The sequence below is a fragment of the Drosophila teissieri genome, chromosome X (assembly GCF_016746235.2).
Source record: "Drosophila teissieri strain GT53w chromosome X, Prin_Dtei_1.1, whole genome shotgun sequence".
NCBI classification, from domain to species: domain Eukaryota; kingdom Metazoa; phylum Arthropoda; class Insecta; order Diptera; family Drosophilidae; genus Drosophila; species Drosophila teissieri.
The window spans coordinates 3381457-3393326 of record NC_053034.1 but is presented as its reverse complement, the minus strand read 5'-3'; the positions used below and the strand labels follow the sequence as shown (position 1 = coordinate 3393326).

The 11870-nt window shown below is 47.3% G+C and overlaps 3 protein-coding genes across 4 annotated transcripts; 1 reads left to right on the top strand and 2 right to left on the bottom strand.

Annotated features, from left to right (window-relative positions):
* Positions 1 to 411: 411 nt before the first annotated feature.
* On the top strand, positions 412 to 10771 carry LOC122623230. Of its 2 annotated transcripts, XM_043802248.1 has the most exons (7): positions 412 to 558; positions 694 to 787; positions 5647 to 5741; positions 5807 to 6401; positions 6470 to 6620; positions 10334 to 10450; positions 10515 to 10771. In XM_043802248.1, exons 3-7 carry the CDS (start codon positions 5688 to 5690, stop codon positions 10630 to 10632), a joined length of 1035 nt encoding a protein of 344 aa, XP_043658183.1. In that variant the 5' UTR covers positions 412 to 558; positions 694 to 787; positions 5647 to 5687; the 3' UTR covers positions 10633 to 10771. The 2 variants fall into 2 exon arrangements, with proteins under 2 accessions (XP_043658183.1, XP_043658184.1); XM_043802249.1 differs by lacking the exons at positions 412 to 558; positions 694 to 787; positions 10334 to 10450; positions 10515 to 10771 and adding an exon at positions 7007 to 7141 and having other exon boundaries at positions 5656 to 5741.
* Positions 7385 to 10218, bottom strand: LOC122623228. The gene is made up of 2 exons (XM_043802245.1): positions 9885 to 10218; positions 7385 to 9824 (listed from the first exon to the last, which is right to left on the bottom strand). The coding sequence occupies exons 1-2, from the start codon at positions 10063 to 10065 to the stop codon at positions 7753 to 7755; spliced, it is 2253 nt and encodes a 750-aa protein (XP_043658180.1). The 5' UTR covers positions 10066 to 10218; the 3' UTR covers positions 7385 to 7752.
* On the bottom strand, positions 10749 to 11802 carry LOC122623231. The gene has a single exon (XM_043802250.1). It carries the CDS (start codon positions 11650 to 11652, stop codon positions 10843 to 10845), a length of 810 nt encoding a protein of 269 aa, XP_043658185.1. The 5' UTR covers positions 11653 to 11802; the 3' UTR covers positions 10749 to 10842.
* Between the last annotated feature and the right edge of the window lie 68 nt (positions 11803 to 11870).

The following is an 11870-nucleotide window of genomic DNA, read 5'->3' as shown; positions in this document are numbered from 1 at the left end:
CTTTTAATTACAAGCTTAAATCTTTTTCTAAAATTTAAATCTTCTTTGAAAGAAAGAGTAGCTAGACCTGAGTGCAGTAATAATATTAATAATATTATAATATTACAGTTCTCTAACATATATGACATCCTTTCGAAATGAAATATTTTTCATAGATACGCATTGATCCTTTCATAAGTTATACATATATATATGATAGTAAGTTGGCACTCGAAAGCGTATATGTCTGCATGTGGTATTTGTTTTTGCCTTGATGCTGATGTTGTTGTTATTGTTGCTGTTGGTGGTGTTGTTGGTGTTGTTGGGCGTCTCTGCCGCATCGCTGCCGCACCTCTGCCGCCGTACCGCGCAGTGAAAAGTCGTTGAAATTCGATCGCCGAGCGGCAAACGAACTCAGAACGTTGCCGCTGCGCAAACGCAAAGCACGCGATTTACACACCCCAATTTACACACACACACACACCCGAACACTCACGCACACACCGCCTACACACGCACACAGCGCCACGCCCACGCCGCCGAAACGCCCATGCAAGCCGGCTTGCAGGATTTTTTTGCGTAATTTTAAAATCACCATCGCAAGTGGACAGAAAAATTTGGAAAATCGAATTAAAATTTCAGGCAGACAAATTTGGAAATTGTTGTTAAAATCGAATTAAAATTTCACGTTTATTTTTTGTTTATTTTTTGAAGTTTGGTATTCCTTGGTATTCCTTGTGTGTGCGTGAAAAATTTTAAGTGCCTACAAGTCTGCGGAGTGCAACGTAAATTACACACAAATATTCAGGTAATTCACTCAAGTTCAAGTTTATGTTTATGGCCAACAATGAGTGGAAACTATTTTTTAAGTGACTGAGTTTTAAGCCGCGGAGTTTCGATTTCAAACTTAATTGCAATACAATACTTGCAAAATGTTGTAACTTAAATGCAGTTGGAATTTATTTTTTTTCATTTAAAAACTGTCATTTTATTTTGAAGTTGAATAGAAATAAAACAAATTGGCTGTTCAAGGCTGCCATTAAAATTGCGGTGCATGAGAAAATAAAATAACGCAAGTAAAAACAGAGTTCGTTTTTATGCCCAAAAATAAGAGCACATAAAAGTAAACAGAGAGCGTTTCGAAAAGAAACGTGTCCGAAAATGATTAGGAGTTCAGCGACACCTGTTGCAGCAGTGCACCTGTTCCAGAATTTCGATTTCCCACATTTTTGTCAATTTCTTTTCCGATTTTTTGCCAGATTTGTTCCTCCTTTTTTCACTGATTTTTTATAGATTTTTTATCAGATTTTTTTTCGTTGCTCCGCTCGCCATGCAAACAATCGAATTAGCCCCGAATCTGACGAGTAACGCACCACAAGTGCCGGCCCCTTGGACTGAAAAGTGGACAGATTACCTGATCGGCATGCCAAAAAGGGGAGCCAAGTGCAGTTAGTGCCATAGAACCCGCTATGGAAAGCGGAATGGGGGTGGTGGGGCATTGGGGCTTATGACTGCATTTCAATGAGCGCTGAGTAACCGAAAAGCCAAAACAAAAGGCCCCGAAACTGCCCAAGTATTTTCATTGGCTTTATTTTCTTAATTTTATTTGTATTTTCATTTGTATTTCTTGTGATTATTTTTCCATGTGCCGCACGTTGGCGGGCTCCCCTTTTTTGGGAGGCGCTCGGCACTTTTTGGCTTTGCTCGATAGAAAGCAAAAGTTGAAATTATTTCATTTGTTGCGCAAGACAATTTCGTTTTCATTGCAACTTTCTACCCAAAAAAATTGAATTGCTAGTACTTGCCTAAATGCAACCGCTTGAAATGGAAGCGATTTGGAATCACAGGCACGTTTCTCGCAGTGCATTGTGTGAGGCACTCCGATAGCCATCAGCTGACGATTCCTGCCATTCCAAAACTGACCTTCGCTCGTGGCCATTACGACGCTTAGCACTTTTTAATGCCTAAAGTTGCTAAGGATGCGATGCAGCCAGCCAGTTCCAGTTAACAATCAGTTAATATAAAAATATATATATTCTGTTGAATCAAGAGGGATGGTTCTCACGCCTGTCGCTTGCTCGTAAATTGTAGAACAAAAGTGATTTCAAAACGGAAATATCAGAAAACCAAAACTGGATAATGCGGCTAACTAACTAACTCTGTGCATTTGAGCCAACTCTCATTCTGAGCCATTAATTGACCCATTTGTTTTCGGCAATCGCCGTTGCGTTGAGTCGTTTGATTCATTTTGCGGTTTGGTTTCTGGACAAACGCCACTACAATTGACACAATGACACATTTCCTTGCCTTGAAGGCGGCTTTGTTAAATAGCATTGATTCCAATCCATTCCATTCGATTCGATTCGATTCGATACGATTCCATTCGATTCGATTGAAGCGCTGTGTCTTGATTACAAAATGTACGCATGTTTGATGCTCCAATGCTTTGCATGTTTGCTTACGTGATTGAAATTCGTGAGATTCGTCCAGGCCATTGAGTTGGACACCTAAGTGCCATGATACCCCAATCCCATCCCCAACCCCAAACACCAGAAATCACCTCGATCTATCAATTAAATCAAGCACTAAATGTAAATTAAATCACACTACTCACGCCACATTCAAGTGCCTAAAACATGGCAAATTCAAATAACAAACTCTTTGTCTATCGGAATAACCAATTCGATTGGGAAAAGTGGTGAAAATAGAATTATTTATTTGGTGGAACAAGAACAAATGTGCTGTTAACCAAACCAAATAGATATAGATTTATTTCCAGAACAACCAATTAGTGTTTGTATTTGTTTTCAATATTCGGCTAGCAATTAAGTGGAAGAAATGCTAGAAGAACGATTCTATAAACCGATTTACATGCGACAGTTCCAGTTTGCAAATCAGCTGAATACATCTAACTCTAAATAAAATCAAAAAAAAAAATAAATAAACCAAAAGGCGGATAAAGAATTTGTCATGCCGCTTACAGAATCGTGACTCGTACGAAAAATCATCACTGGTGGTGACATTATAATGCGTATCAATATCCATTATCTGTGATTTATTCATGTCGCCAATTCGGCGAGCAACTCTTTTGTCTGCCTGTTTTCTATACATTATTACCGATTACTGATTACTCAGCTTGGGTGATTAATTGGGCGCCTTCAAAAAACCAAAATAAAAATTATAAAAGCGGAAGAAATAATTGTCTATGTGACGAAATTGTTAATTTCGTTAATTTTGCCTTTAAAGGGTTAGGAATTTGCGTTGTAAAGGACGTTGCAGTATTTTGACCCCCCATAAACCATATATATTCCATCTTTTGACCACTTTATTGCTTCTGGCTCTTCTGGTTTATTTGTTTTTTTTATTTTGTTTATCTTTTGGACTCTGTCACGCTGAAGACAGCGATTGCATAAGGTGATATAGTAAGTACATTAAGTACATGCATTTTTTTCCACTTTATGCGTTGGCTCCTGCTGCGATTTTTGCATTTTTTTTCGTTTTTTTGCGTTTTTTGCCAAAGGGCTTGAACGTTTAAGTCGCTTGCGTAATGAAAACACACGCAGTGCAAATAAAACCACATTGGTGGCTCCCTTTTTTTTTTTCATTCTTTCATTTTTTTTTGCATTTTTTGCTTTTCGAGGCTGTGCAATTTGCTTAATTTACAACTTAATTTCCGCCTGCGTTTTCAATTAATCGCTGCCGATCGGCGTTCGCCCGACAATTATGATGAACGTTGCAAGGACGCTTTTGTGGCTCTGATTTTTTCTGCCCCCTTTTTTGGTTTTTTTCTTGTTGTTTATTTTTTTTTGGTTTTTCTCCTCGTGCAACACGCTCATTTAACGCCAAGCAGTTTCCACCTGGTCGCTGATTGATTTCGGCGGCCCAATTAAAAGCCAAGCACTCATGCCTAATTATGTCGACGGGGGTTAATCGAAGCGGGCCTTAACCCTCTAGTGCTCTGCTCTGCACATCAGCATAATGCTCTTTAAGATTTAACGCCAATTGCATTCTGCATATTTGCTGCAATAAGCTGAAACTATGTCTCATAATTTAAATACATTTTTATAGATTTATATAGAATTTTTTGTGAGCAGCATGGGTTAATGTTGCCGACTTGCAGCATCTTCTAATTAACCGCTTGGCGACCAAGCCATCGAATAATCAGCCACCGTGCTTAACGCCTTTCTTAGCTCCTTGCCAACTTTGCTGGCAGTTGGCGGTTTTTTATTTTTCGTTTGACTTGACAAAACATCAGCGTTGAAAAGGCATGAAAAAATCAATATATTATTCATAAATTGATGAGTTATAAAATCACGTTTACTGTCAATTTCCTTATGCGCCCGCCCCCACCCCCCAAAAACACCCTGTAAATGTTATAATTGCGTATCGTTAAATAACCAAGTTTACGGCCACACAGAGTCAATGGCCAAAAGGCAAAAAACAGAAGAAGAAAAACAACAACAAAATAAATAAAAAACAAAACAACGACAGCACGAAAATATTTACTAAAATATTTCGGAATATATGGGAATAGTCCACGGTTTTGTCATCAAACCAATTTGTTTATCAGCCATATATGCACATATATAAATAAATATATATCTTAAGAGTTGACTTGATGCGTCTCTAGAATGCTGGGCATTAAACTTGCGACTAAGCCAGAGCACACTGCGAGAAATTGCGTAGTTGCAGCAACAACAAGTCGTCGTACAAAAAAATGAGGGAGTTTAAAATAAATAATAGTTGTATATTGCATATAAATCGTATTTGCTTTTGACTGCTGCAACACTGAAACACACTTTGTTATGCCCTTTTTCTGCCAGTGCAGCCCGGGTCTTTAATGAGAATCGAACTCGAGCAACTGCACACATATGTACATATGTATGTATATTTTTAGCGCAGAAATCTGCGTATTTTGAATTTATTTCGAGTTGGGGGGCCGGACCAAGTTCAAGTGCCCGGCGTAAACCCGTTTTGGCCACAGATTGGATTTCCCTTCCGGCGACTAGATGATGCCATTAAAAGTAATGCACGAAATTGAAAATCAACCAGAAAAAAGGATACATATATATGGTACCTAAGGAGCAAATTTATCCATTGACAGTCGCCGGGTTCCTTTGCATTTTAGATCTAGTTTTTGCAGCCTGCTTTATTTTCTTTCTTTTTTTCCAACGCCCTGACAAGCGAGCAAACATGTTTAACATAAAAGATAAGCCACAAGAAGAAAAAGGATGATATTTAAACAAAAAGTGGCAAATGCACTCGCATTTATCCCCTGTCTGTCTGGGTCCAGGTTGTGCCTGTGTGTGTGTGTGTGCCTGTGTGTATGTGTGAGTGGGCATGAATTTATTTATAAAGGGCTGCGGCCATAAAGTCGAAAAGCGGATCAGGTGGACGTCCTTGCAATCTGCACTCAATGCACCAAGTGTCGCGCACAGTGGTTGCAAGTGGCGCAAAAAGTGTGGCAAGCCAGGGATTTGGCACATTGCAAATGTATAAACCTTTAGTTTTAGCAGCAAATTTATAATATTTTTAAGCCATCAGCAAAGTGCGTTCCACTGTTGGCGCTGCTTGCAACAAAAACCCGTTTTGCTGATAAAAATGCATTCGATTTGAAGCGCCTCGTCTGCCGCACTATATCATGTTGCACGTCTGCTTGCTTTCTAGGCAACTGGGCATCTGAGAAGCTGAGATCCTGAAAATCTGGCATGGGGATGCGACACTTGACAGCCGCCAGAATGGGCGTATTGCCAGTGGGCGTGGTAAGTCATCATCAGCCAGCCAAAAAGTGGAATCATTAAGGCATATACGAAATCCTCCTTTGCAGCTGGGATTTGTGCTGGTGCTGCAGCTGGTGACATCGGTGCATGGACATGGACGGCTGATGGATCCGCCGGCCAGGAATGCCATGTGGCGCTTTGGCTACCCCAATCCGGTCAACTACAACGACAACGAGCTCTTCTGCGGCGGCTATGCGGTGCAATGGGAGCAGAACAAGGGACGTTGCGGCATCTGCGGCGATGCCTATCACGTGAAGCGGCCGCGTCCCCACGAAGCTGGCGGTCAATATGGCAAGGGCATCATCTCGCGCTACTACACCTCCGGCCAGACCATCGACGTGGAGGTGGAACTGACGGCCAATCACTATGGCCGCTTCGAGATGTTCCTGTGTCCCAACAACAATCCGCGTCAGGAGGCCACGCAGAAGTGCTTCGATCGCTATCCGTTGCTGATTTCGGGCAGTCGCGAGCATCGCTATCTGATACCGCGCGATGCCAAGAAGAAGGATATATTCCGCTACAAGGTGCGCTTGCCGCCATATGTCACCTGCACGCAGTGCGTCCTGCAGTGGACCTACTACACGGCCAACATGTGGGGCACCTGTGCCAACGGCACCGAGGCCGTGGGCTGCGGCAAGGCAGGTGGGTGCAAATTGGCAGTTCCTGCTCATGAATCATCATCATGATAATCGTGTGGCTCATTTCTCCAGAGACCTTTCGCAACTGTGCGGATGTGGCGATCGTCTCGAACACCGGCGGCGGCATTCCGCCACTTTTCGTGAACAACAAGTCGCCGTATCTGCTCTACTATCGCGATTATCGTGCGCCGGCGGACAACAACATCTTTCCACTTATTGTGCGGTAAGTAATGCACATCTCTTATTCGTAGGATATCGCCACACAAAAGATTTTTATTTGGTATTTTCTTAATTTCCTTCTGTTTGCCACTATCAGCTACTGCATCCAGTTTGTATCCAGTTTATTGGGTTCTTTTATCTCCTTTCTTCGCTGTTTTTTCTGTCTGCTGTCGTTACTCATTAACCGCTTTGCAACACATCTTTCCCGATACTTTACCGTTTTGCAACACTTCTTTTCCGCTACTTTACCGTTTTGCCACACTTCTTTTCCGCTACTTTACCGTTTTCGTTTCCGTTTCAACCATCTCGTTGTTCTTTCTCTCTAACAAACTGCGTGTTCTTTGTTCGGAGCGCTGCGAACACACATTAAACTCTTGCTTTGGTTTCTAGCAATGCCACGCGGCATGCACGCAAAGAAGGCACGGCTAAACCGCCTGCCCGCTAAGCAGCTTACCCGATACCCGCTTTAAACCGCTTACCCGCTACTTGCTACCCGCTACTCGCTACTCGCTACCCGTTACCCGCTACCCGTTCGCAAACCGATTCGCACACGTTTTTCTAGCCCTACACGCTCGTGCCGATGGATTCCCGCCCGAATCGGGTCAGAGTTCGAATCAGAGTACGAGTAACGGGCAAAGGTAAATTACTCGATCGCCTACATTTAAGTTCTGAAACGGTTATGGCACACTCACACAGACATACACACACACACACACAGACACTGCTGTACATAAAGAAATGCTTAAATAAACTTAAAACCCATAGAAATGCTTTTATATTGTTTCGCTTAACCGCTTCGCCTAACCGATACAGTATCGAATCGGTTTTTGGTGCTGGGGCGCTTACGGTTCGCAATACACATGAAATTTTATTAACATTGATCGACTTGGCATCGCTTGGCATCGCTTGGCATCGCTTGGCATCGCCAGTAAGAAAACAATTAATTCGAAAACATCTGTGTGAAATCAAACACCGAATCGGTTATCGGCGTTCTTCAGTGGATTGGCTTTTGCATCTCTTCTGTTCTTCTGCTCTTCCAGCTGCTTATTTTTTTTTGTTCTATATTTGTTTTGTATTTACTATTATGCTTTTGTCATCTTGGGCTGCTGGATCGTTGGCTGATTAGTTGTCGTGGCTCAGCAGCTGACATCCGGATAGGTGAAGGCCATGATGAGCACGAGTATAACAGCAACTTGCACCATGCCCACCAATACGGTTTTGAACAACTTCAATCGCACCTTGGGCTCCACGCGACACCTAATGGGCGGCTCCGGCGCCCGTCGACGCATCGTATTCCTCATCTTCATTGGTCTCGCATTCAAATGGGATTTCATCACATCTTGGCCACCATCCTTGACTCGCGACTCCTCCAGTTTCTTGCGCTTGCTCAGCCGGGGACTGGGATTCGGTGTGTAGTCGGGTGAACTGATTTCCGTTTCCGTTTCCGGCTCCACTTCCGGTTCCGCTTCCGACAGTTTGCCCAGCCTGGGCACTTCGAACTCCGTTTGCGTGGTATTGTTCACCTGGCTAGAGCATCTAATTGGTCCCTCTGCTGATCTCCCTGCAGCGGTAGTTGCCACGCCCACATTGCGGCTCAACGAGAGGCGTGAGTAGGCGATGGCACCGCCATAATGGGCCATGGTTGCTCCACCGCCGCCCGTCTCTCGAGTGGCCACCTCGAGGAGTTGCTCGGCAGCGCTGGGGGCAGCCGCCAACGTTTTTGCATCCGCATAGGCCAGACTGTTGAAGAACATGGTGTCCTGGTCCAGGAGATTGAAGGGTCTGCCAGAGCCAGGCACTTGGCGCAGTTGCTGCAGCAGCATGTTGGGATTCTCGCGTAGCTTGCGAAAGTTGGTGGGCTGCAGGGCATCAGCTTCGTTGGCGGCGGTCAGCGCAGGTTCCTCCTTGGGCGCCGGCAAATAGAAGCATTGCGACTCATCCGCTGTCTTCAGCTCATTCAGGGTTTTCGTCTCGATGCGAAACTCTTGCACCAAGCCCACATGGCATACGGTGCCCATGATGCGTGCCCGCAGCTGAATGACTGCCAACTGTTCCACGCGACAACAGCCCAGTTTCCTAATGGGCAGCTCGTCCAATTGAAATGGACTGGTGCGCGGCGTGTAGAAGCGCCCGGAAGATTGCTGGCTTATGTCCGCGATGATGACGGTGCTCCGCGGCTTGGGTATGCTGGACACCCGGAGTGTCGCCTCCAGTTTCTCGCTCAACTGCTGCAGCATGTGTATCTCGTGCTGCAGGGCGGGCAAGTTCTGGCACATCTGATCCAGTTCCAGCTGGCGCTGCTCCTTGTCGTGCTGGTGGTGCTGATCCTGCTCCAGCTGGCGCAGTTGTCGCTGCCGCTGCCGCACCTCCCGCAACTGGACGCGCAAGCGCTCCTGACTGCACACCGCATTGGCCTCGAACTGCTGCTGGCGCTGCAGCATGGCCGCCAAGGTGGGACTGTCCAGCTGGCTGGAGGTGCTCGATGTCGGCGCGAGGCCCTCGACCGGCGAGAGGGTGTATCCTTCGCCGGCGCCCCTGCTGTGCAGTGCCTCCTCGGAAATGGTCCTCTGCAGCTTGAACGTCTCCTCGTCCTGCAGGCAAAACTCGCCCTCCTTCAGGCCATTCAAGTGCTCGCAACTGGTGCGCAATCTTCGGGCCGTCAGCAGGGCTTTCACCTTCTTCACCGGCTTGCAGACGTAGACGAAGCTCTTGTTCTGCTCATCCGGCAGGCGAATGGCCTTGGCCAACTTGATCTTGTGGTTCTCCATCGAGCTGCTGCTGTCGCTGATCAGTTGATTCTCTCCACTGGCGGCCAACATGCTGCTATCGCTGCCATGCGGTGTGTTCATCAAATGCGCGCCCTTCTGATTGCTGCCCACTGTTGCTGTGTGCTGTGGTCTGGACTGCTCCACCAGGAGCTCGGTGTCGCGAACCGTGCGATTTAGTGTCCTAGCGGGCGACTTGTCCGCCTTGTTCGGCAATCTAGCCACACGGGGCAGAAAGCTGCGTTGCCTGCCGAGAGTGCTGTTGTTCTTATTGGTGGCATTGGTGCTTTGCACCAGTGGCGTGGTCGTCATCCCGACCTTCGCTGCTGCTGCTGGTGGGTGTGGTGGTGGTGCTTGTGTGTAGCGTTGTTTCGGCGACATTTGACTGCTCCAATCCTGGCCAGCTGTGGCGCAGTTTCGCGCCGATCTATTGGTGTTTGGAACTGAACAAAAAGTGAAACATTTGGAAATCTGTCAAGTTCTCTATGCTGGCCTTCACTTACCCGAGGGCAGACCACGCGTCAGCATCTCCGTTCTGGTGTAGGTCGTCTTGCGACGAGCCTGGTGGTCGTGGTGGTTGCCCAGCGGTTGACCCTGTGGCTGACCCTGCATGTGGAGGACTTGCTGCAGACCCTCCTGACCGCGGTCCATCTGTCGCATCTGGTTGATGCGTTGGCGATTCATATTGGCTGCTCCTCTCCGCCGCCGGTTTTGTGTGTGAGGATGGTGGTGTTCAGCTTTGTATATTGTATATTTTGTTGGCCCGGAACTGTGAGGGGGGGAGCACTGCTTCAGTTGACTCGGTGAAAAGATTGGCAGCTGGCAAGTGAAACAGACTTGACAGCACAGCACGGGGGTATGCAAGGACTGCTGCGATTCCATTTCATCATCCGCTCGCGTTGTAATCTTGGAATTTCTCTTGTTATGTGGTATTGCTATTGATTTCTTTTAGTGACCAGAAGTGCATAGGCGCCCCAGCCTTCCGCACGTTGCCGGGCATCGACAACTGGTGCGAGATCAACTGCCTGCGCTATCCGCCCAACTGTCCGGAGGACGCCTGCCAATGTCCGTAAGTATATACACACATGTTACCTACCTAGCATAGCCACATGATGATCACTTGTATTTTACAGTCAGGAGTGCGTGGCCATTGGCGAGTATGCTGGGCAGGAGGGAGCCGACACCTACTGCATGGACAAGTGCCTCAACTACGAGTCGGAGTGTCCGCCGGACAGGTGCCGCTGCTACTAGGCCGGCAGCCCAACCCACAGCTGTGCTGCCCACCCATTGCCCATGCGAAGCAGGAGGACGATGCGAACGCAAGATCGAAAACGACACAAGATCCAATGAATTGAATTTAATCGTAGACACTGCGCGTTTGTTTGAATTTTCAATGGATTGTGGGGATGGCGCCGTTTTTGGCTGGCTACTGGCTACTGGCTACTGGCTACTGGCTACTGGCTACTCCTGCCGCCTGTAGGCATCGTACAGAAAGGGCCGGGTGAAGGCCTCGAGCAGCTCGCGCTGCTCCCGCAAACGTCGGGTCTGCGCCATGGGCGTCTCGGACGCGTCGATGTACCGCCGGGCACGGAAGAGCGCAGAGACCGTGCTGCCCAGCTGCTGCCAGCGCTCGAAGGCCCGCGATTCGGTGGGCAGCAGCGGCTCGGGCATTGCTTTGGATAACCTCAGGTCGGCAGCTTTGTTTGGCGGTTTGGACACTGGTTTGGACTCAGGCTTAAGCTCAGGTTTGGACTTAGGTTCGAGCTCAGGTGTGGACTCAGATTCGGGCTCGAGCTGAGGACTGCAAGTGGGTGGCAAGTCGGCGAAGAACTCATCGGTGTCGCTGGGTGGCGTGGGTAGCGGCATTGTCTGACTGCAAATGAGCACCTCGGCGCGCTCCTCGCGAGCATCGTCCTCGCTATCCTCCAGCGGCAGGGCGACAGAGCTGCCACTGACCAAGTCTCGCACGTGCGCAAAACTGGAGGCAATGCGCCGCAATGTGGGGTCCTTCTCCTTGAGCGGCGGCTCAGCAGTAGCAACGGCAATGGTTTCCACCGGCGCCTTGCTGCTGCCCACAGCATCCATTGTGGATGCTTTGGCTGCGATCAGATCGCCGCCACTGGTCGTCTGCTTCTGGCGCATCCGGTTGAGATTGATGCTGGAGAACTTGTTGCCATAACTTTGACGCATTACGGCGCGTTTGCGACGCGCCTCCTCCTCCGCAATGGCCGTCAGTTGGTCCCTGGCCAACAGTTGCTGCGCCTTCGACATGGTCTTTGGTCCAAGCCGGAACACCAAATACGGCAAATCTTGAGTTGTTACAGTAGCAAAAAAAGGGGGAAAAAAACACCGACCGAAATGTGCGCTGAGAATTTCGGGGAATTGGGAATCCGTTTGTCAGAAATATGCGTAGCATCTACAGAAACAGCTTTCACACAGGCTACCAGGATATTTGCACAACTATTTGTATCTTACGTACTTAGTTTCTG

Excerpts from the sequence above, each read along its gene's own strand:
- LOC122623230 (XM_043802248.1), top strand. The coding sequence starts at position 5,688 with ATGGGGATGCGACACTTGACAGCCGCCAGAATGGGCGTATTGCCAGTG. Across the intron at positions 5,742-5,806 it reads GCGTATTGCCAGTGGGCGTG|CTGGGATTTGTGCTGGTGCT; the intron begins GTAAGTCATCAT and ends CCTCCTTTGCAG. Across the intron at positions 10,451-10,514 it reads GAGGACGCCTGCCAATGTCC|TCAGGAGTGCGTGGCCATTG; the intron begins GTAAGTATATAC and ends TGTATTTTACAG.
- LOC122623228 (XM_043802245.1), bottom strand. The coding sequence starts at position 10,065 with ATGAATCGCCAACGCATCAACCAGATGCGACAGATGGACCGCGGTCAG. Across the intron at positions 9,825-9,884 it reads GACGCGTGGTCTGCCCTCGG|TTCCAAACACCAATAGATCG; the intron begins GTAAGTGAAGGC and ends CTTTTTGTTCAG.
- LOC122623231 (XM_043802250.1), bottom strand. The coding sequence starts at position 11,652 with ATGTCGAAGGCGCAGCAACTGTTGGCCAGGGACCAACTGACGGCCATT.